Source organism: Pelophylax lessonae, assembly GCF_965119305.1.
Source record: "Pelophylax lessonae genome assembly, chromosome: 9".
NCBI lineage: Eukaryota > Metazoa > Chordata > Amphibia > Anura > Ranidae > Pelophylax > Pelophylax lessonae.
In genome coordinates this window covers 140816469-140841860 of record NC_138776.1, presented here as the reverse complement: position 1 = coordinate 140841860, position 25392 = coordinate 140816469, and the positions used below count along the sequence as shown (strand labels likewise).

Below are 25392 nucleotides of genomic sequence, written 5' to 3'. Positions count from 1 at the left end.
CCAGACTATTAATTTCATCAATAATCTTCTCATAAGATTATAGGCTCATTTAATGTAAATTGTGCAATTTTTTTTACCTGTAAAAGCCTACCTTGTATAGACATCCAAAAACTGGACCAGCACAAAGAGTAATTGACAATACCAGAAAAAACAAGGGATATGACGTGCAATGGGACTGCTAGGAAATGTATTCTTCCTGAAGGTTCAGATGCTCATTGCATGCGAGTAAAAAATAATTTAAGCAGTGCAAGTAAGCATTGAAAATACTTGTTTTTTTCTGTGATTTTACCTTTATTTTTTTTATTTGGTGACAGGGTATATTTAAAATAATGTTTGGTTGGAGCTTGTTACACATTGGTGATTTAAACTATTTCACAAATGTGAGTACACCCCTCACACTTTTGTAAATATTTTATTATGTCTTTTCATGTGACAACTGAAGAAATAACAATTTGCTACAATGTAAAGTAGTGAATGTACAGCTTGTATAACAGTGTAAATTTGCTGTCCCCTCAAAATAACTCAACATATAGCCATTAATGTCTAAAGCGCTGGCAACAAAAGTAAGTACACCTCTAAGTGACAATGTTCAAATTGGGCCCAAAGTGTCAATATTTTGTGTGGCCACCATTATTTTCCAGCACTGCCTTAACCCTCTTGGGCATGAAGTTCACCAGAGCTTCACAGGTTGCCACTGGAGCCCTCTTCAGCTCCTCCATGATGACATCATGGAGCTGGTGGATGTTAGAGACCTTGTGCTTCTCCACCTTCCGTTTGAGGATGCCTCACAGATGCTCAATAGGGATTAGGTCTGGAGACACGATTGGCCAGTTCATCACCTTTACCCTCAGCTTCTTTAGCAAGGCAGTGGTCGTCTTGGAGGTGTGTTTGGGGTAGCTATCATGTTGGAATACTGCCCTGCGGCCCACTTTCCCAAGTCCCAAGGGAGGGGATCATACTCTGCTTCAGTATGTCACAGTACATGTTGACATTCATGGTTCCCTCAATAAACTGTAGCTCCCCAGTGCTGGCAGCATTGATGCAGCCCCAGGCCATGACATTTCCACCACCATGCTTAACTGTAGGCAAGACACACTTGTCTTTGTACTCCTCACCTGGTTGCCGTCACACAAGCTTGACACCATCTGAACCTAATAAGTTTATCTTGGTCTCATCAGACCACAGGATATGGTTCCAGTAATCATTGTCCTTATGCCTCGTGCACACGTTCAGATAATTGGACGAAAATAATCGCTTTCAACTTGATCGCACGATAATCTGATTGTTAGTACACAGCTTTCGACAGCCGATCACGACAGTTCATCCAACAAAATCCGAAGGGACAAACAGGAAAACTTCTAGCCTAGCGAACGACAATCATTTAATCAGTACAAATTTGATAAATTATATTACACTTAGTGCACTTTAGATGAGCGCGGCTCTGTACACCTCAATAGGTGTATTTATACCGTTTAATCAGTACAGTGTGCATCCTTTAAAAATTGATTGACAAAGACTGCGCATGATCAGAAACACTAAAATAGCACGGAAAAAGCCTGGCTGCCATTGCTTTTGTTTTGCACCATCTAATACGTAGCTAAGCAACCAGGAAGCTTTTCCAGAATCGTACGAAAAAAATCCTACGTTTATATGCATTGTTGAATTCAATATTAGTATCATGCAACAAAATGCGAACGATTAGTCGTCCGATTATCTGAACATGTGTACGAGGCATTAGTCTGCTTGTCTTCAGCAAACTGTTTGCGGGCTTTCTTGTGCATCTTTAGAAGAGGCTTCCTTCTGAGACAACAGCCATGCAGACTAATTTGATGCAGTGTGTGGTGTATGGCCTGAGCACTGACAGGCCGACCCCCCCCCCGCCCCCTTCAATCTCTGCAGCAATGCTGGCAACACTCATACGTCTATTTCCCGAAGACAAGCTCTGGATATGACGCTGAGTACGTGCACTCAACTCCTTTGGTCGACCATTGCAAAGCCTGTTCTGAGTGTAACCTGTCCTGTTAAACCACTGTATGGTCTTGGCCCCCATGCTGCAGCAGCTGAGTTTCTTAGCAATCTTCTTATAGCCTAGGCCATCTCTATGTAGAGCAACAATTCTTTTTTTTTTCAGATCCTCAGAGAGTTCTTTGTCATGAGGTGCCATGTTTAACTTCCAGTGACCAGTATAAAAGAGTGAGAGCAATAACATCCAATTTAACACACCTGCTCCCCATTCACTTTTGTGAGATACTGTAGATGCTGCTGTCCGTTTGATTAAATTGAGGTTTCATTGTATTTTTTACTTCATTTTATACAGTTTTTTTGCAAGCGCACAAATATTATCTTGCGTTAGTATATTTAAAATGAACCTGCTTGCTTTAAAGCTCTATTGTACCTTCCACACAAAATTATACTCAGGGTGCTGAAATTACTGATCTTGCAAGGTTTTTTTTGCTGGAAATTCATCTCCAGTGGTGGTACAGTCAGGGGGGTGAACTGCAGGCTGCAGAAAAGAACCATTGCACTCTGCGTAATGCCTCGTACACACGTACCGATCGTCGGCCGACTGATCGGCCGTCTTTTGTCCAGGGCTGTCCTGTCCGCTGAAAAGTGCAAAAGACTGCACAAGAATTTTGTCCGCCGACTGCAGAAGTGATGTCATGTGATGGTTAACTTTCCCTGTGTTTTTTCTTCAATGAGCATGCCCAGTCTTGCAAATCTGCTGATTGTCGGACGAATTCTGTACTGACTGGCGAACAATCGGCCGTTCTGGTGTTGGCCAACAAAAATTCTAATGCCTGCACGACAGATTCTTTTCAGCCGAAAGTGCGCTGTCGGCTGTTGGAAGCATCATACTAACAAGAAACAAACAAAGATAAAATTCCCAGTTCAATTTGCCAACCAGTCTGCTTACCAACCAAATTGGCCTGTCTAACAGTTTGCGTCAATACAGGGGTTTAGTTAGCACACATTTGCAAACGCATGTGAAAGCTGCAGGGCCACGTCAAGGCTCCCTGTTACCTGCAGTCCTAACTCTAATGAATTTTAAAGAGTCTCCACAGTGGGAGCACATGCAAGCTAATGGATAGATAGGGGGCAGGTGAGCCTGGAGGTGGCCCATCCCTCCTGAAAGGTAATTGGGGGCATAATGGAAGCCCAGCTGATAGTATTACAGCAAAGGCACCCAGTATGTCCACTCACCAGTACACATATACAACAAAGAAAATGGCCTCTGCCCCCACCTATAACTGGCCTTCATAGCAAAGAACACATGGAAGGGCAACGCACATGAAACAAACAAAGATAAAATTCCCAGTTCAATTTGCCAACCAGTCTGCTTACCAACCAAATTGGCCTGTCTAACAGTTTGCGTCAATACAGGGGTTTAGTTAGCACACATTTGCAAACGCATGTGAAAGCTGCAGGGCCACGTCAAGGCTCCCTGTTACCTGCAGTCCTAACTCTAATGAATTTTAAAGAGTCTCCACAGTGGGAGCACATGCAAGCTAATGGATAGATAGGGGGCAGGTGAGCCTGGAGGTGGCCCATCCCTCCTGAAAGGTAATTGGGGGCATAATGGAAGCCCAGCTGATAGTATTACAGCAAAGGCACCCAGTATGTCCACTCACCAGTACACATATACAACAAAGAAAATGGCCTCTGCCCCCACCTATAACTGGCCTTCATAGCAAAGAACACATGGAAGGGCAACGCACATGAAACAAACAAAGATAAAATTCCCAGTTCCATTTGCCAACCAGTCTGCTTACCAACCAAATTGGCCTGTCTAACAGTTTGCGTCAATACAGGGGTTTAGTTAGCACACATTTGCAAACGCATGTGAAAGCTGCAGGGCCACGTCAAGGCTCCCTGTTACCTGCAGTCCTAACTCTAATGAATTTTAAAGAGTCTCCACAGTGGGAGCACATGCAAGCTAATGGATAGATAGGGGGCAGGTGAGCCTGGAGGTGGCCCATCCCTCCTGAAAGGTAATTGGGGGCATAATGGAAGCCCAGCTGATAGTATTACAGCAAAGGCACCCAGTATGTCCACTCACCAGTACACATATACAACAAAGAAAATGGCCTCTGCCCCCACCTATAACTGGCCTTCATAGCAAAGAACACATGGAAGGGCAACGCACATGAAACAAACAAAGATAAAATTCCCAGTTCAATTTGCCAACCAGTCTGCTTACCAACCAAATTGGCCTGTCTAACAGTTTGCGTCAATACAGGGGTTCATACTAACAAGCCTACAATCGGCCAATCGGTCGTCGGCCGAATCTTTACGGCCGACAATTGGTACGTGTGTACGGGGCTTTAGACTCCTAATGCCCTAAAGCTAAAGTGCTCTAATTAGCACGCTTGGCCTCTGTAGAAAGACCATTGCTCTCACACACATCTTGCAAGGCCACTGAAATGTATTTATTAGCCAATTAGCCAGTAGTAAGAATTTTTCAAGAGTAGTAGTTTAAGAATCCCACTTTTACATATCTATTTTTATGGCAGGTACAGCCTGGTGTTAAAGTAGTATTAAATCCTCAGCATCTTTTTTAGCTTTCATAATGAGCGCCAGCTTAAACAAGAATATAGGTATTGTGACGGTTCGCACCATCACTGACAGTGAAAAAACTATGTGACAGATAAATTGATGGTTTGGACTGCTTCAGTTGGTCAGACTTGTAACAGATGCATGTCATCAGCTCAAACACCTGTCTTCCATGGATTGTAAATCATGCTGATTTGCTCACCTATTGTTAACGGTGGGTTTTCCATATTTACACTATAATAATGTATATTATATCTTGTTTTACCTTTGGTGCCGGCAGTCTGGGCTTCCAGGCTGACTTAAGTACGCTGAGCTAATTAGCATGTGAATGATAATCTTGTCTAGATGGGATTAGCCATGAGTCAGCTGTACCTCGTTATCTCACCATTGTGTGATGCTTTATGTAAATATTCAGGTCATTGTTCATGTAGTGACTGTCATGCTTCTCAGGTATATAAAAGTCTGCTACTTGTTTTAATAAAAGAGTTAGTTGTTTCCAGTATACAAGCTAAGTGTCAGGCTAGTTTTGTATGACAGTGGCTGGGATTTCATATCTATGTTCATGACTGCAAGGAAGCCGTATACTGACGGAAGACCACAAGTACAGTGTGGGTCTGAGGTTCCGTCAAAGGTATGGATAAAGAACCTTCACGCTCAGTAAGTGATCAAATCAGCTGCTAAAAGTAATTTAAAAAACAGGGTTTAATAACACTAATAGCCACCTAGGATCGCTGATACCAAACCCAGGGTTCATTGGGTCACCAGGGGGGCCTGACAAGGTCTACCTTTGGCTCTCTCCTCCAGGTGCAGTCTGTCTCTAGTGCACTGCGTAGCACCTCCTGAGACTGGCAGCTGGCAGGGACTCTCTCACAGCTGAGCAGCTTCTCATTAGGATGACAGAGGTGGTGGGCGGGATGGGATGTGTGGTCAACTGCTCCCCGACACACAGACGAATTCTCTGGCTGATCCAGCAGCTGATTATAGGACAGGGTGGTGGAGTAGAGATAGCAGCCTGGGGAGTCTTTCACTTCCAGCACACAGGTAGGTGGTGAGGAGTTCTCCCCTACAAGAATTCTCTTCATCTTTGCTTCTTCTGGCCCCCTTCTCTGGCTGCTGCACTGCACAAACGGTCAGGGAAATGATCTCTGCCCTGCTACTATATACTGCTCACCGGCTGCCCTGCCACTACATACTGCTCACTGACTGCCCTATCACTAAATCCTGCTCACTGACTGCCCTGGCACTACATACTTCTCACTGACTGCCCTATCATTACAAATCGGGAGTTCGAAAGTACTGAGCTGAACCAAAGTGCCAAAGTTCTGAAGTCTGGTAAAATGGCAAAACAAGAGAGAGGGAGGGAAATTACAAGAATGATGACATTAATCTTCACTACATGCTGCTCACTGACTGCCCTATCACTACATACTACTCACTGACTGCCCTATCACTACATACTTCTCACTGACTGCCCTATCATTACATACTGCACATCAACTGCCCTATCACTACATAATGCTCACTGGCTGCCCTATCACTGCCTTCTTCGCACTAATTGCCCTGCCCCTACATACTGTTTACTGACTGTCCCACCCCTACATACTGTTCACTGACTGCCATATCTCTATATACTGCTCACTGACTGTCCTATCACTACATACTGCTCCCTATCCTGCCACTGCATAATGTTTACTTATTGCCAGTACACACAACTCACAGCCTGCTGTGCCCTGCATTTTTTACTACTACATACTGATCGCTGCATGCCGGTCACTGCCCTACTTTTTTCTACTACTAAATGCCACACACACTTACTGCTCACTGTCCTGCACTGCATACTGCACACTGCACTATACAGCTCTATGTACTGCGCTGCACTGACAGTACATAGCACACCGTAGTAAAGACAGTCCCACTGAGCAGGGGAGGGGGGCCCTGTCAGGTAGACTGTATGGGGCCCCATAATTTCCAATGATGGTCCTGCAACCACATCTCTTGTAATTTCTTAGCTCTAGAACATTCTCATTTCCTGTAGAAATAGGTTTGTGACGAAAACAGAGCTTAAAGGGACACAAACATTGTTGTTGCCATTACTTTATATGAATGTATTCACTACAGAAAATACAAGATGAAAATTTAAATGTAGCAGCATTAGAGATCATTTTAAAATATGTATTATTACAGTGTTATTTGTTGAAGAATACCATTGCACCTTTACAGTACTGCACATTGTTAAGAAGAACAAGAATGAAAATATATTATTTATCGTAAGGCAAGTGATTTTTGTCTGGAAATGCGGAATTCTAGTCTTGTAGCTAATATCTAGGTGTGCAATGTCTTCTGGTATATTGAAGCTCTGCATTCGGATCTTTCAACCTTTCATTGATTTGTACTCGCATGAAATGGATGGGTCATCTTTTCGGATCACTTTGTAGGTACATGATTCCTCATCAAACATCAACTTACATGCCTCTTTGTCAAAACCAGCTGGCATAGGAGCGCTGTCAAAGAAGAGAAGAGAAATGTTACTCAACAACAATGTATAAACAATAAGTTTGATTTACTAAAGGAGTAGAGAGTGCTCTTTTTGGAAAGTACATTTTTAAAGTGAAGAGTGGATGATCACTTTACTTATTGAATGAAATGGAATGGTGTTCACTTTAAATATCCAACAAGGAAAACCAAAAAGAAACAGGAGTTTTGCTTGCACTTGATTGGATGATCAAAGCAAATACAGCTTCACCCTATTCACTAAATGCTAAACCTTATTCAGCTAAATGAACATTCTCAACTCCTATTGCTACTTCAGCTCTAGAAGATTTACCCCCTTCATAACCAGACCATTTTTTGCTATTCAGCACTGCGCTACTTAACTACTGATTCGTGGTCATGCAACGCTGTACCCAAACAAAATTTATATAATTGTTTTCACATAAATAGAGCGTTCTTTTAGTGGTATTTGATAACTACTGTTTTTTTTTTTAATCATTTGCAATATAAAAGAAAAAAAGACCAAACATTTTGAAAAAAAAAAAAAAAACACAATTTTTTCTACTATAAAACATATCCAATAAAAAATTTTAAAAATCAAATTTCTTCATAAATTTTGGGCCAATATGTATTCTGTTACACGTCTTTGATAAAAAAAAATCCCAATAATCCCAATAAGTGTATATTGATTAGCTTGCATGAAAGTTATAGCGCCTTCAAACTATGATATATATATATATACTGGAATTGTTTTATTTATACTACTATTGGGGGCGATTAATGACTTATAGTGCAGGAATGTGTCATGTACAATATAGTATATGTAGTGCAGGAATCTGTGATGTACAAAAGTTAAATAGAGAGCAGTAGTTTTGTCTGTGCAGCCACTGCTTCCCAATTGACATAAATGGGACTGCCTGTACAGGGATGCATGGAACACCTTTGCATCCCCTTGCAGGTAAACAAGGTGTACGCTGTAGTATGCCCCATGTAATTGAGGCCTTCCTATGTTTTCTTTTTTTACAATGTTATTTTCTTTTTTTTTGAGGGGGGGGGGGGTTGGTGAAACATCAGGGGTACTGATTGCTCACTGTGGAATAGGTAAGTCACTTTTCTCAAGAGCTTTTTTTAATTCCTATTTTAGAGACAAGCTATACAAGGTATGCATATAAAAGACATTTAGGGACATAAATGAAACGTGCAAATAGAGATGGCCTTGCGGTCCGCGGCAAACTTTGCTAGTTCGCTGTTCGCCGATCATGCGAACATATGGCAATGTTCGCGACCGCCATATTATTTTACATTGTGAAGAACTTTGACCCATGACACATCCATCAAGTGGTACAGGACAGCCAATTGAGACATTTCAGCACATGGACATACCCCCTACCTTATAAATAGACCTGATTTGGCTGCCATTTTACATTCTGCCTTTCGTCAGTGTAGGGAGAGGTTGCTGTGTGGAGCCGGGACAGACTGTTAGTGACACAAATCGCTAGCTAATAGGTCCACAAAAATCCTTTTAAGGACTGGTATGGGTGTACTATTGTTTGGTGTGCAGTATTTTAGGGGTGTAATACACTTATAATATACTTTCTAATATTGTCAGTGTAGGGAGACGTTGCTGTGTGGAGCAGGGACAGACTGTTAGTGACACAAATTGCTAGCTAGGTCCACAAAAGTCCTTTTAAGGACTGGTATAGGTGTACTATTGTTTGGTGTGCAGTATATAGGGGTGTAATACACTTATAATATACTTTTTAATATAGAAAGCATAGTGTATTTGGGTACTGCAGAAATTTTGCCTGTTTCGCTGCGTTAACTCGGCTAACGCAGCTGCGTTAACACGGCTAACGCAGTGACAAAAGTTACTCGGAATTTTTTTTTATAACTGGTGTGATAGACCAGTGGCCCCCCAAAATGACAGATTGAAGCGGGGTGTTATATACCTTCTTCCACATATACTGCGCTTCTCTAGAGACTTTTGTCACAGGGTCATTTAAAAAATGATAGACAGAGGAAGAGGCAGGCCCTTCCGCAGGGGTGGTAGGGGTAGGGCAGGAGCACCAGGCCGGAGCCAAAGTGGGAAGTTGCAGAAAGTGCGTTCTATTACGTCAAAGGACCCACCAGACTTGGTTGAGTGGCTCACTTAGCCTTCCTCTTCTGCACCCTCCTCATCCTCTCTATCTGCACCCTCTCCACTCTCTGCTGTGTGCACCCCCAAAGACACATACATACATATATAGACATACACACACACAGTTTTTATACACTATATTACCAAAAGTATTGGGACGCCTGCCTTTACACGCACATAAACTTTAATGACATCCCAGTCTTAGTCAATATTGAGTTGGCCAACCCTTTGCAGCTAAAACAGCTTCAATTCTTTTGGGAAGGCTGTCTAAATGGTTTAGGAGTGTGTCTATGGGAATGTTTGACCATTCTTCCAGAAGCGCATTTGTGAGGTCAGGCACTGATATGGACGAGAAGGCCTGGCTCGCAGTCTCTTCTCTAATTCATCCCAAAGGTGTTCTATTGGATTAAGGTCAGGATTCTGTGCAGGCCAGTCAAGTTCCTCCACCCCAAACTCAGTCGTCCATTTCTTTATGGACCTTGCTACATGCACTGGTGTGCAGTCATGTTAGAACAGAAGGGGCCATCCCCAAACATGTTACCACAAAGTGGGGAGCATGAAATTGTACAGAAGGTGTTGGTATGCTGATGCCCTAAGAGTCCTCTTCACTCGAACTAGGGGGTCAAGCCCAAACCCTTAAAAATAACCCCACACCATAATCCCCCCCTCCACCAAATGATTTGGACCAGTCCACAAATCAAGGTCAATAAAGACATGGATTAGCGAGTTTGGGGTGGAGGAACTTAAATGGCCTGCACAGAGTCCTGACCTAAACCCAATAGAACACCTTTGGGATGAATTAGAGCGGAGACTGCGAGCCAGGCCTTCTCGTTTACATCAGTGCCTGACCTCACAAATGCACTTCTGAAAGAACGGTCAAACATTCCCATAGACACACTCCTAAACCTTGTGGACAGCCTTCCCAGAAGAGTTGAAGCGGTTATAGCTGCAAAGGGTGGGCCAACTCAATATTGACCCCTATGGACTAAGACTGGGATGCCATTAAAGTTCATGTGCATGTAAAGGCAGTTCCCTGAGCTTTATAACAGAGACACAATTTTAGTATGAAACTAAAATGAAACTGTCATCTACAGTAGCAATACAATAAACAGTTTTTTTTAACTATCACTAGTTGAGAAAAGAATATTTTTTATTTTATAGACAATAAAATATTTTTCATAGCAGAATACCACAAAAAAAAAAATCCAAAGTCTATTAAATTAAAATGATATTTCTATTACTTTTGTATTGCAATACCACAAATAATGAAATAGCTATTGCTGAATAAGTAGGATCCTAGCAAAAATGTTAAAATAATCAGCTCTAGTGCATAAATGCTAGGAAGGTGCCAGAGCTAAAGTAGTTAACCACCTACCGCAAATTGACGTAGCTCTATGTCGGCTCGGAGAAGTGGTTGTCCACCTGGGAGACCCGAGCAACCACCCGGCATGTCCCCTGGCTGGTTGGAGTCCCGATCTAAGCCAAATTCGGCTTTGATCGGGTCTCCGATGTAGTAACACGGAAGTGGCGTGATAACATCAAGACAAGCTTACTCGACGGCTAAAGGCGCCAAATTTAAAAAAACTGTCAGTATTCAAAAATGCAGATTTCGGCACTTTGAATACATTGAAGTGCAGTGGAGGGGTCTGGGGTCTTTTAGACCCCCGATCCCTCCGTAAAGAGTACCTGTCACTGCCTATTACTGTCACAAGGGATGTTTACATTGCTTGTGACAGCAATAAAAGTGATCAGATTTTTTTTTTAAAAAACTGTGCTAAAATTAAAAAATTAAATAAAATAAGTTGGAAAAAAAATGTAAAGTGCCCCCGTTGCCGTGAGCTCGTGCACGAAAGAAAACGCATATGGAAGTCGCGCCCGCAAATGAAAGCCCTGTTCAAACCACACATGTGAGGTTAAACTGGTAACCATTAAAAAAATTTTAAAGCGTCGCCTATGGAGATTTTTATTGACTGTAGTTTTTTGCCATTCTGCCGGTGTATGCAATTTTAAACTGTAACATTTTAGGTATCTATTTACTCAGCATGACATCATCTTTCACAATATACAAAAAAAAATGGGCTAACTTTACTGTTTAGTTTTTTTTTTAATGCAGTGAAATTTATATTTTCCAAAAAAATGGTGTTTGAAAGACGGCTGCGCAAATACCGTGTGACAAAAAAATATTGCAACGACTGCCATTTTATTCTCCAGATTTTTTCTAAAAAAAATATATATAATGTTTCGGGGTTCCAAGTACTTTTCTAGCTAAAAATACAGATTTTAACTTGTAAACAACATGTGTCAGAAATGGGCTTGGTCCAGAAGTGGTTAAAATAAGCAATGGAACAGAATTACTACAACAAATGAACCAAAGCAAGGATACGTTGTTCTGGTGAATTGACGTCATAGGCCTGTTTGTGTGTACAGATGTCCATGCACATAACAATTCTAATCCCTGAACCTATCCAGCACTGATATTTAAAAGTTCAGCCTTTTTTTGCTATGCTGTCATAGAAAAATAAAATCAGTGAGTATCGACTGGAATTTATTCCAAGCTCCAGTTTATTGACTCTTCTATGCTGGCTAAGTCTTATACTTCTTCCCATGAGCAAATATGGGTTACAGTACTCCATGTACAGTTTACTGAGGCTATGTCAGGTCAAAACCTTTTTATAGTTGTGTATGGAATGTGGAAGGATTAGGAATCCTGTTGGGTTTTTACTGCTATCTTGTAAGTGGTAGCTAATATAGTAGAAACTGCAGATTCCCAGAAAACACAGGAGACATACCACCCCACCAACCTTTGATATAGTTTGAAGCAGTTATCTTTGTTAACCTGTTAAGTTGTAATAGAACTTTCATACAAGCAAAGTTCCAACTTTCCACTTAATCCGAAGCATTCATTAGGGCAGTGTTTCTCAACCTTTTTCCAGTCAAGGCACCCTTTAAACATTATGGACAGTCTCAAGGCACCCTTTAAAAAAATTCTGACAGTCTCGAGGCACCCCATTCTAAAATTATTCTAGTCATTTTACATAACGCAGCAACAACCACACAAGTAGGACACCAAACATTAGAGGTGATGTATTCTTCCAAAACAAATACACTTTTGAAAACTGGTACTGACTAGTATTCCAATGTTTCTCTTCTCCGTCGTTTTTATCCATCACTCAGCTGATGTGACCCCAACGCTGATGGAGAGAGGCAGGGGAGGGTAAAGCAAGAATGCTATGCAGGTGACTGACATCCTCCTTATTAACGGATGATGCCAGGTCATTACGTCGCTGACAGCTAGAAGGTTGTATAGGTGCACAATGAAAACCTGTGTCTTTGTGTAATTAAAAAATTTTTAGGCAAATTTTAAGGAATTTTGCCAAGGCACCCCTGAAGAAACCTCAAGGCACACCAGTGTGCCTGGGCACCCTGGTTGAAAAAGGTTGCATTAGGGTAATTCAATTTTAACAGTAGAAGTATAGTAAGACTTACTGCTAATTGGCTATTGTTGATTAATGCACAAGAATACTGTCAACCTGCCAAACAACTGAACACTCAACGTAGTGAATGATTTATCTACTTCTTTAGCAGACTACCATAGCAGCCCAAGCAGTAGCTCTAGGGCCAGGGCCAGGGGTTGGGGGTCCCGAATGGGGTTTACTTTCCCTTTACCAAATCAGCAGACAGCAGGTCTGAACAGTAAGTGGGGTTGGAAGGGGGGTGTTTAACAATTTTATTTCCCACTGCCCCCTGCAAGTTCTGCCCCCCCTACTTTCTCTACAGCCTCATAAAATGTAGTACCCCCAGCCCCAGCAAACTGCTTTCCAGCCCCTCTCAAGAGACTCCTTCTCTAGCCCTCTGCCAGCCACAGCTGGATATTTACTCCTACTGACCACTGATGAGACATTTTCTTCCCACCACTGATGAGGTTTTTTTTCCTCCTACTTACCACTGATGTTGAGGCATTTTTTCTTTCTACTGACCATGGATGTGACATTTTTTCCTCCTACTGATCACCGACACCAGGACATCATTTTCTCCTTCTTACTACCCAAATCCTTCTCATACACAAAAACACATATATCAACACAAGTCCATATATAACCAAGTGTCCATCAAATCAACTTGTGTAGGTTAAATTTAAATAAATTTAAAAAAAATAGAACCCCCCCCAAAAAAAAAAACTTAATAAAATGATTACAGTTCTTCCCCTCTTCAAACTTTAAATCATCAAATGCGCTCCCTCATTCAGTGCCACACTCACCAAGTGTTGTTGAACCCAACAAATAAATCCTAGAATGCTTTAGATTGGAGAAATCCTGGGCTTGCTGTTTCCTCAGCTTACTCCATCAGGTATATAGGATTAAAGAAAACTCTGTCTCGTTTAAATTTTCTCCTAGTGACCACTGACATCAGGAAATCATTTTCTCTTACTCCTCACTGAGCATAGGACATACTTTAATCTTATTGACCACTGTCAGCAAGGCATTTTTCCTCCTGACCACTAATGTGGGGGCAGTTTTTCTTCTTCCCACTGACAGGCTTTTTTCTCACCAACTGACCATTCACAAGGGGCATTTTTCCAACTACTTACTATTGCCTTTTTGCCTTACCCCTTGTTTCAAGAATATGAACTCTGACTGCTGGTTTCTGCACCATGAATCCATGCTGATAGGAGGCCTATTAAATATTTAACTATAGAGCCCTGGGATTTCTAATTACACCCCTGTTCTGTAGCATTGAACTTCAATTGGAGAACCCTAAATTATGAATTATACTTTTTTACCATTTGTTACCAATTTAATCTTTTTTAAATTAATTACTATGTTTATTTTTTGGCAGGTTTGGCAAGATGTTTAAGAATAAGGAACTCCTTTTCAGTTGTGAGTCTATGCAACAATAAGTAAAACTATTATCATTTCTTATTCATACATTAGGCATCATACCTGCTGCAACAGGACAGCCCATTCTCTGAACAAATACAATCTTCACATTTGACAGTCCACTCGGTATTCACTTTATGAAATGCACCCTTGTGTATACACCCTAGAAGAAGAAATATAATGGATTTAGTTTAATTTTCCAGCATGGATGAGTTAGGGGATTGGGGCAAAGGGTAAAGGATGGGGAGAATTTTTCCTAGAAAGGAGCGTTAAATAATAGAATTGCAGCAACCCATCTTGATGCTTAGATAAGCACCCGTTCACACACAGAGGTTGATATACTAAAACTGGAGAGTGCAAATTGGGTGCAGCTCTGCAAAAAAAAATCAATCAGCTTTGAGTTTTTTTTTTGTCAAAGCTTAATTAAACAAGCTGAAGTTAGAAGCTGATTGGCTACCAAGCACAGCTGCACCAGATTTTGCACATTCCGGTTTTGGTAAATCAACCCCATAGCGTGGTGACCTGCCTTTGACCGCACTGGATGAACACAGGTCACTGCTAGGAAACAGTTGTTGTTTTTTTTATATGTTCTCTTTAGGCCCCTTTCACACTGTCTGCTCCGTTGGACTCAGTTTTTCTCAGCGGGGAATTGATCCACCAATCCCCCGCTGAGCAGGCGGGTGGCAGCTCTGTCTTCACAGAGGTTCACAGGTCCCCGCTGTCCTCTATGGGCGAATCAGATGGGAACGGACCACTTGTCCATTCTCATCCAATCCGCCAGATGGATGGAAAATAGGGTTTCCATCCGTCCAGATTTGACGGATCGGATGTCAGTGGACATGTCTCCGCTGACATCCGCTGCCCCATAGAGATGCATGGGGCATCCGTTCAGATCCGTCTAAAAATCTGACAGGCGGATCTGAACGGTCTGCATGTGTGAAAGGGGCCTGACACTGCAACACACCCCAGTGGTGCAGTGTAGTGAGCTGCAATAAATTGTAGACATGCTGAATCGCATGTCAGTGTACAGCAGTGCTATGAGCATGCTGCTGTACAGAGACATGAATGGAGTATCACTTTTGTGCACTTCAAATAAAGTTGGTACAAAAAAAAGGGATCTGTTTGACTCGCTGAAGCACACATCACATTGCCCAGTACCAACAGCTCACCGCAGCAAGAACGGACGGGTGCTGCCCACTAAACCACTGCAGTTTAGTGTGCAGCACAGTGTCCAGGCAGTATGAGCCAGCCCTACAAATGCATCAGAAAATTTAAGAACTGCTTATCCAAGTCCTTACTAATGAAAGCTGCCATTGGCCTTACACTATTAAAGGGCTGTACATATGAGCATATAAGGGAAAAATACTACTTGTGTCTCACTCAAAGGGCCTGATTTATCAAAGCATCAGCTAAGGTTAAATATGGTGATGTGACATGTACCCGGGCCTCCTTTACTATAGAGGGAAGTGGTGTTGAAGCTGAACCTCAGGCAGATATAAAAACACAATTTATTGCAGGTGGCCACCAGTACAACTAGAAGATAAACCATTTGGGCATATTGGAAATGATATCAGGCTCATGCACACTGCAGCTAAAAAAAAAAAGCTTCTTTTACAGGCATTTGCGATTTTATTTCTCTGCCTCCAATGATGTATGCTGGGACTTGTGCACAAGCATGACAAAACTGCGACCTTTCCTGTACAAATAATGTGGGAAATGGTGGCATTTACTTCTACAGAGAAAGCAATTTATTGTGAATGGTTGTGCCAGTAAAACCCAGTAGAGTTACAGGGTTAAAAAATTTGAATTTTCTGGTACTTACCTTTAGTTCTTGTTTTAAAGTCTATGTTTAATCTACCATATGAACAGACAGCACTGGACAGTGCCACTGAGACTGCGAGCACAAACAATACTGTCATAGGGATCCTCTGCAAAAGATGAATAAATACGATCATAAACATCAATGATTTTTCCTTTCAGTACAGGGAGGAAGAACATGACATGCATACTATCACACACAGAGGAAGAAAACTTGTATACATTATTTATTATAGTAAACAGCAATGTGCTAGGTAGACTGAGGTTGACATTTATAAAAGTCCTTGTTTGTAGCTCCTTGTCTTTGATTGATTCGAATATTAATTAAACAGCGCAAAGGTCCGCGGAGTTTTGTGACAGGGGAGCTCTTCTCCACATGATTATTTAATAAGCAAGTTAGGCAACAACTAAAATTATGAGTAAGCCAAAGGGAGGAGGTGTTCACATCCTGTAATGCACCTGGGGTCCTTTTATTACCTTTGATATGGAAATGGGGACACGTACTTTTATGACAACTGTACAGGAGGACATTTCCTTGTTACTTTTGAAAGATTTCCTTACACATAGGGGTATATGTGTAAAGATATTGCATAGCCATTCACCCAGTTAAATGGCATGTATGTTTGTTCTGTGTGAATGGGGCAAAACACAAATGGTAATTTTTGATTTTAAATAGAAAATACCACATTTGGCCACTAGATGGAGCTAAGGATTATAGGAAATTTCTATGTATCGAATGCAGTATTTTCTATTTAACCACTTAAGCCCTGGAAGATTCTACCCCCTTCCTGACCAGGGCCTATTTTGCGATTCGGCACTGCGTGACTTTAACGGACAATTCCGCAGTCGTGCAACGCTGTACCTAAACGAATTTGACGTCCTTTTTTTCCCACTAACAGAGCTTTCTTTTGGTGGTATTTGATCACCTGTGCGATTTTTTGATCATGCGCTATAAACAAAAAAAGAGCATCAATTTTGCAAAAATAACAATATTTTTCACATTTTTTTTATATGAAATTCTCGGCAAAAAAATGTAAAAATCTAAATTTTTTAACATTTTCGGTCAATTTTTTATGCTACATATGTTTGGTAAAAAAAAAAAAATCGCAAAAAGCGTATTTTGATTGGTTTGCGCAAAAGTTATCGAGTTTACTAACAAAGGGAAAGATTTTTGTCATTTTTGTTTTTAACGCGTAATGGCGGCGATCTGCGATTTTTTTTTGCGGTACTGCGACATTGCGGCAGACAGATCGGACCCTTGACTGACATTTGTGACACTTTTGGGGTTACCAGTGACATTACTACAGTAATCAGTGCTATAAATATGCACTGTTACTGTAAAATTACACTGGCAGCGAAGGGGTTAACTTTTTTGAGAGGGAGGGGCTGTGTGTGTCCCTAGGGGCGTGATTCTAACTGTGATTGGCTGTGGCTTGAGGTGTAGGAACAGTGATCAACGGTCCTACATAGTAGAACCGTATGATCACTATTCCTACACAGGGGCGAATGACAAGCGGCTTGTTTCCATTAGCCGCCTGCCTTTCTCCCTCTCCACTGACGATCGCGAGTCACACACGCGGTGGGTCCGTGACCGCGCGGGAGCGCGCCTCCGGTGGCGCGCTCTCGCTCCCGAGACCCTCACAGGCTGGCGACGTAGTACTATGTCGCTTTGCCTGTGAGGGGCTGACCGCCGCATTAAATAGTCGTGCGGCGGTCGGCAAGTGGTTAAAAACAACCATTTTCAATTGAAATGCAAAGGATATAGCCTAAAAATTTTTTTTTTTTTCTCCCATTCACATACAACGAACGTACATGCACTTTCACTAGGCAAATGGCTACTCAAGTTCTTTATAAACAAACTCCTCACTGTTGTGTCTCTGGGGGGAATTCTCCTTAATAGGAATGGAAGCAACAAAAAAAAAATGACAAGGTTCTAATCCATCCCACATCTATATAAAAAAGCCAATAGATATACTTCAAGTATGAATAGATCAATATAATACAATAATATATAAATAAATCGAAACATATAAACATACGTACAGTATCTCACAAAAGTGAGTACACCCATCACATTTTTGTAAATATTTTATTATATCTTTTCATGTGACAACTCTGAAGAAATGACACTTTGCTACAATGTAAAGTAGTGAGTGTACAGCTTGTAGAACATTTTATTATTAATAGCCATTTTCCCTCCCCAGTGACATGTGACTCGTTAGTGTTTCAAGTGTTAAAAGCACAATACACTTTAGGGGGTGAAACTCTGGGGGAATCAAAAATGGAGAAAGATCTGGGGGTCTTAGTAGAGGATAGACTAGGCAATAGTATGCAATGTAAAGCTGCAGCTGCCAAAGCCGGCAGAATATTAGCATGCATAAGGAAGGGGATGTATTCCAGAGATAAAACTATAATCCTACCACTTTATAAAACACTGGTCCGACCACATCTGGAGTATTCTGTCCAGTTTTGGTCGCCAGTCCTCAGAAGGGATGTGTTGGAGCTGGAGAGAGTCCAGAGAAGGGCAACTAAACTGATTAGGGCATTGGAGGACCTTAATTATGAAGAGCGCTTACAAGTGCTTGATTTATTCTCCCTGGAGAGGAGACGCCTGAAAGGGGACATGATAGTGATTTATAAATACCTCAACGGTGATCCCAACATAGAAAAACAATAAAATAAACAATAAAAACAAATAAAAAAACTATTCAGTCACAAGGAATGCATGAGGACACGAGGCCATACAATGCGAATAGAGGAGAAGCATTTTAACCTCAGGCTACGCAGTGGGTTCTTTACAGTAAGGGCTACTAGACTGTGGAATTCTCTACCACAAATGGTAGTAACTGCGGGGAGTATGGCTATTTTAAAAAGACTCTTGGATGTACACCTCAAGGATCCAAACATTCAGGGGTATGGGAAATGATTATGGCCACACACACCTACACAGGTTGAACTGGATGGACTATTGTCTTTATTCAACCTAACCTACTATGTAACTGTGTAAGATCTCAGGTGTGAATGGGGAGCAGGTGTGTTAGATTTGGTTTTATCGCTCTCACTCTCTCATACTGGTCACTGGAATTTCAACATGGCACCTCATGGCAAAGAACTCTATGGGGATCTGAAAAAAGAATTGCTGCTCCGCATAAAGATGGCCTAGGCTATAAGAAGATTGCCAAGACCCTGAAACTGATCTGCAGCATGGTGGCCAAGACCATGCAGAGGTTTAACAGGACAGGTTCCACTCAGAACAGGCCTCCCCGTTTTCTCTCTCTCTCTCTCTCTCGTCCACCACCACTCACTGATATACTAACTCACTGCTTTTAATTTAACCAGTTCTGGACTGGAAGATTTTCCCCCTTCCTAACCAGGTTATTTTTTGCGATTCGGCGCTGCTTTATTTTAACTGACAATTGCCCGGTCATGCGATGCTGTACCCAAACAAAAATTGATGTCCTTTTTCCCACAAATAGAACTTTCTTTTGGTGGTATTTGACCCCCTGTCAGATTTTTATTTTTTTGCGCTATAAGCAAAAAAGGAGCGACAATTCTGAAAATCAACAACAATATTTTTCACTTTCTGCTTCCACTGTGATTGGCCCTTTACCCCGATCTCTAATCAGCTAAGTCCTAAGGACACTGCAGGGGGAACGCGGGCAGCGTGATAAACAGGAGGACGTCCATGAATGCCCCCCTGGCAAACTAAGCCTGTGTTGTAGCCATCTTTCGGCTATAGCACGGGCGTGAGGGGTTTAATTTTTTAGGAAAACAGGCCTCTAGGCCAGGAATTTGTGAGTACTGTGAAGAGGTTGGGCCTCGGCCTTGAGTATCTGTTGCACAATATGGTGGAGTCTAATAGACAGGTATGTGCATATTCCATCTAGAGAAGAAGCAGGGAGGGACCTGGGCCAGGTTGCTGGGAACCACTGTTAAATCCAGATCCCTTACTCACAGAAAGTACTTAGGTAAGTAAGTCTATGACCTTGAGTGTTCTGTTTCATCATTCTAAAGAGTAAATTCTATAAAATACATACACAGTTTTACAAAAAGGTTCTGAAAGCCATATCATCTCAATGCTTGGTATTTTTTTTAATATACTCTTATAATACAAATTTTGTACCAGTTCCTGGTCACCTGACAACTGTGAAGACCTTTGATTGGTTATCACAGTGATCAGTCAGTTTCTGAAAAGAAAAAAGAAAATTGTGTACTATTGCTTCTGAGCCCTACTATGGGTACAAACAACAAATACCATACACATGTGAGGTATTTCTACAATCGCCAGGAGCAGGAGAATTTATTTTGGGTTGTTCTTTGGTGGCAAGTTACAGCAATAGCAAGAAATACACAGCTAAATTTAAAAAATAATATATATTTTTTTTTTACTATTTTGGGCCAGTTTTCCTTGCTAATAAAAAACAAATCAGGAAATATTCATTACCATTTACCAACAAAAGAAAGCCCAATTTGTCCTGAAAAAAAACCACAGTATAATTCACCTGGATACACAAAGTAGTTGCAATGATATGTAAAGTTTTACTAACACATGTCAAAGTTGCAAACTTGTGTTCAGGCATTACCATTTATTTTCCTTCTGTTACTAAGGGGATCATTAAATGTTTTAATAAGTAAAAATGTATTTATTTAATTATTAGGCGTGTGTATATATAAAATAATACACACGCATGTGTGTTTGAGCTTTGGGGTGCACATAGGGTTGCCACCTCATCCATTTAAACCAGGACACACATTAATTACACAGGAACCTTGGCTGCTTAAAGTGGTAATTAAACTCACTTAGTGCCTTATGTGCATTATATTAGCCTCAGAACCTGTTTAATTAATAATTGTCCTGGTTTAAATCGATGAGGTGGCAACCCTAGGTGCACACCCCAAAGCAATAGGCTGCATCCTATGACTGGGATGAATCATTCACTTACACTATTGTATGTAAATTTGTCACTGGAGCCTGCAATATGTGGAAAGGAGCCAAGAGCTGCTCCTGCTTTTAAATAAAATGCAAAATATTAAAATAAATTATTTCATATTTTTTCTGACTAAAATAAAAATGTATTTTAAACTGATATTTTTTAGTCCTGACCATTATGGAATACGTATGTACAGGGCTGCCATTTATTCAATTTAAAGTCTAAACCAAATGTAATGTCAAAATTTGCCTTTAGCCTTTACCTTCAGCTATGTAGTACAAAGGCCTGCCTAATTGGATACAATTGAAAGTGATGTTTAGTTTTGACCTCATATTATATGTTTTTTGGTAAATCTAACAGAAAATTGAACACGTATTGCCAGCCTTGGGGTTGATTTACTGAAACTGAAGAGAGCAAAATCAGGTGCAGCTCTGCATAGAAATCAATCAGCTTCCAGGTTTTTATTGTCAAAGCTTAATTGAACAAGCTGAAGTTAGAAGCTGATTAGCTATCATGCACAGCTGCACCAGATTTTGCATTGGTGCAGCTGATTTTTTACAATTTTTAATTTTAATAAATCAACCCCAGTGCTTTCCTGCATTTTCACCCAGTCACATCTGCCCCCTGTGAAGACCACATTGTACAAGTATGGTCCACTGTTGTCCAAATTGGTGTGCTGGTATTAAGCAATGATGTGCAGCTCCCGCTGGAGCAAGATGGCAAAGGATTAGCAGTACTGAGATGCAAAAAAAGTGAAAATCATTATTAAAAAAAAAAATGATTGATTAAAAACAAAATGTCATTCAGTTTAGATCTACTTCAAAAACCATTAGACTCACCATTTTTGCACAACTGTTCTTGCAGGGGCCCATCTCTGATCATTCACACTTTACCATTTATATAGTATGAATGATGGTGAGAAATTGTTTGCCACACCAGTGAGTGTACAGAGAGGATTAAGGAATATACATGACGTTGTGATTGTCAGATAAATAGAGAAGGACATGTATTGACAAAGTGGTGTTTGGGTGCCAGTGTCAATTTGTAACATACTTGGGAACATTTGTGTGCCTGTGGTTTGCAATAAAATAATATAGTTGTGCAATCAGAGAAATAACAAGGCTTAAATCCTTGAACAGGTGTGTCCATTGTGCTCCCACCAGTACTAATGTTTGAAAATGTGGTCTGCAGTGGAGCCCAAGTTTAATCTGACTTTAAGTCTTTGTTTTTCGACTAACCAAAACCAGAACAAATGTTTTTTCTTCACACACAGACCTATAGCAACAACCAAGATCATCACCACTTGGTGCTCCAAACTAGGACTTGAAGCAACAACTAGACCCCCCCACAAAAATCTATAAGGAGTGCGTGTATGCATTCACCATAATTGATTCATATAAATGGACAAAAAGCAGGCTGCAAATATCTATATTTAGTAGTAATACAAAAATGCAATGCAACTGAAAACAACAAATCATAGCAAGGTGTACAAAGAGTCTTTTGACCACATGGACACAGTAACACATGGAGGAGCACTGACTGCAGAGGCAGCAAATCACACAAGCATGAAGGATGGCAACCAGGGTACACAAAAAGTTTGATTTACTAAAGGCAAAAGGCTGTTTACTTTGCAAGGGAAGTTACTTTTTGCAAGGGAATTTTCCCTAGAGCTTAGTGAATGAGGTAAAGCTCTGCCGACTTTCATCAGCCCATCATGTGCAAACAAAAAAGTTGTTTTTTTAAATTTTCCTAGCATGTGATTGGGAATTCTTTGCAAAGAGAATCTTCATCATATTTACTAAGCTCTGTCTCAAACTGTCTTGCATAGTGCAACTTCCCTTGCAAACTGAACAGCATATCTGCCTTTAGTATATCAACCCCAAAATGTGTGCTAGGAACACAGATGCAGTCACACATGGAAAAGACAAATGGGGTTGATTTACTAAAGGCAAATCCACTGTGCACTGCAAGTGCATTTGGAAGTGCAGTCGCTGTAGATCGGAGAGGGACATGCAAGGAAAATCAAAAAGCATTAGTGCTTGCACATGATTGGATGATAGAAATTAGCAGAGCTTCCCCTCATTTCGGATCTTCTCCTCAGATCTACAGCGACTGCACTTCCACATGCATCTTGCAGTGCACTTGTAGTGCACAGTGGATTTGCCTTTAGTAAATCGACCCCAATATAAAGCCCCGTACACACGTACCGATTGTCAGCCGTAAATATTCGGCCGCTTGTTAGTATGATGCTTCCGACAGCGCATTTTCGGCCGAACAGAATCTGTCGTGCAGGCATTAAAATTTTTGTTGGCCAACACCAGAACGGCCGATTGTTCGCCAGTCAGTACAGAATTCGGCCAACAGACAGCAGATTAGCAAGACTGGGCATGCTCAGAAAAGAAAAAAGACAAGGAAAGTTAACCATCACATGACATCACTTCTGCAGTCGGCTGTTGTTGGCCGACAAAATTCGTGTGCAGTCTTTTGCAGTTTTCAACAGACACGACAGCCCTGGACAAAAGACGGCCGATCGTTCGGCCGACGATCGGTACGTGTGTACAAGGCTTTACAGTGGAAAGCTGCATACAGCCTAGTGCACTAAAGCTGTGCGACCTTAGCAGAATCATGGGCCCCTACTATGGAGATTGTGACCTGCAGCGCTATGCAGCAAACGGTGGGTGTGGCTAAATTATGCTACATACTAGGTGTGGTCTGATTTTTTACAATTTTGTAATTATTGTTTACAAATAATTTTATTATTAATTTTAATTTAAATTTTTTCACAACTCTGTTTGGGAGGGGGGTCTTTAGTAGAATATAAGGAGTCTAGACAGACCCCTGAAGTCTTGCTTTTGGGACAGAAAAAGGGACTGTGGAAACACATTCCTCAGTTCTTTTCTGCAGCTTCAGCTGCACTGCAGATGAATGAACAGGAGATAGAGGCTCCTGTTCATTCATAAACTGGAGCATAGCAAACACAGTTTACTATGCTTGATTTATGAATAAACACAGTAAGTGATTAATACCAAAAAGGAAGGGACTGGTAAATGACAGATTTATCAGCCCTTTCCCTGTTCTCCATCCTGTAGAGCTCACTGCTGCCAGTGGGAGAGGGGAGGACAGAACGGTTAGTGCTGCGAGGGGGGCACAAAGGGGGGACCAGGCAGCAGGGGAGGGGGGAATCTGATAGCAATTAGTATGGCGGGTAAGGGAAATAAGCTGGAATTGATGTTTTGTGTCTTATCTTGCAGCAGCTGAATGTCGGCAGGAGGGAGGCAGTGACCAGGGATGCTCGTGTGATTAGACCGCCTTCCATTGAAAAATATGTTACCCAAACATTTCATATTTCTAATGTCTGTCTGTTGTACCATGTACTTATGTTAAAAAGTATCCGTTCTCTTTGTATTGCTTCCTTTGTGTGAAATAACTGGTGATCCTGCCAGTCGCCCTGCTCTCCTATTAAAGTCCCGGTTTATAATATAACCCACAGGTAAATGACACAGGATCTGCACTGGATTTATATGCAATTCACACATGATTCAGTGGATCATTTTATACCTTTACAATCTGGTGCAGTCAAATCGCACTGTATTTGCGATGCGTTTGGGGTGTCGTTACCTTTGCATTGACATCCAAAGCAAATTGCAAACACAGTGTGATTGCAATGCAGTGCGGGAAATGAACAGAGATCACTGCGTTTCCTGCACCACATATGTGCAGAGTTGTATAAAGTATTCAAAACCCCTACTTGAGTAAAAGTACAAGTGCTCGATCAAAAAGTGACTTGAGTAGAAGTGGAAGTGCTCGATCAAAAAGTGACTTGAGTAGAAGTACTAAAGTATTCAACATTTTTTGTACTTAAGTATTGCAAGTAGTTTTTTAAAAAATTTTGCTACTCAAGTACTGAAAGTAAAAGTACCAGTAGTTTTGAAAAAAAAATTGCTACTCAAGTACTGAAAGTAAAAGTACAAGTACTGTAGTTATTAAAGAAAGAAGTCAAAAGTTTGAACATCATATTGTTTTTTATTATTTCAAATGCAGCTTTTATTTATACATACAGTAGCATTTATTTTCGTATGCGCTGATAATACACATGTTTTGAGCTTCATGAAACCTGCCATCTACTGTTCTGGCAGTGGTAATTTTTATAATAGTAACGAGTAATTATGCAGCACAAAAAAAAAAATATCGGAGTAGAAGTATTGAAATCATCTAAAAAATGTAGTGAAGTAAAAGTGGAAGTAGGAGAAAAAAATTCTACTCTAGAAAAGTACAGATACCGCCTTTCGGTACTTAAGTACAGTAGTGAAGTGGTTCTACTTAGTTACTATACATCTCTGCATATGTGTGAACCTTGTTTCAAACTGACCAAGCTACTCATGAGAGCACATCCATCTTAGCCTGGTCGGTTTTCTGGCTGTACTGAGAGAACAGCCAGCCTGTCCTCCAATGATTAGACATGTGCTGACCCCCACCCCCTGCTTTCGCTGGGAAGATCAGTGTACTACTGTTTCTCCACCACAACCTCTTCAAGCCCATTTTGCAGCTAGATGTCCGTGTTCGACGGGTTCGGCCAAACTTTAAAAAA

The 25392-nt window shown here is 41.1% G+C and overlaps 2 protein-coding genes across 2 annotated transcripts in view; both read right to left on the bottom strand.

The window, feature by feature from the left end:
• LOC309564280 (uncharacterized protein) overlaps positions 1 to 5633 on the bottom strand; it is a gene marked incomplete at both ends in the record, with an annotated part of 32676 nt that extends 27043 nt beyond the window's left edge. Inside the window, one exon of the mRNA XM_082268901.1 lies at positions 5337 to 5633. Within this exon, the coding sequence (XP_082125027.1) occupies positions 5337 to 5633 (297 nt within the window). The remainder of the gene's footprint in view (positions 1 to 5336) is intronic.
• A 996-nt stretch (positions 5634 to 6629) lies between these two features.
• LOC309564514 (beta-microseminoprotein-like) lies at positions 6630 to 21753 on the bottom strand. The gene is made up of 4 exons (XM_082269146.1): positions 21644 to 21753; positions 15878 to 15983; positions 14119 to 14218; positions 6630 to 7052 (listed from the first exon to the last, which is right to left on the bottom strand). Exons 1-4 carry the CDS (start codon positions 21674 to 21676, stop codon positions 6923 to 6925), a joined length of 369 nt encoding a protein of 122 aa, XP_082125272.1. The 5' UTR covers positions 21677 to 21753; the 3' UTR covers positions 6630 to 6922.
• Positions 21754 to 25392: the final 3639 nt, after the last annotated feature.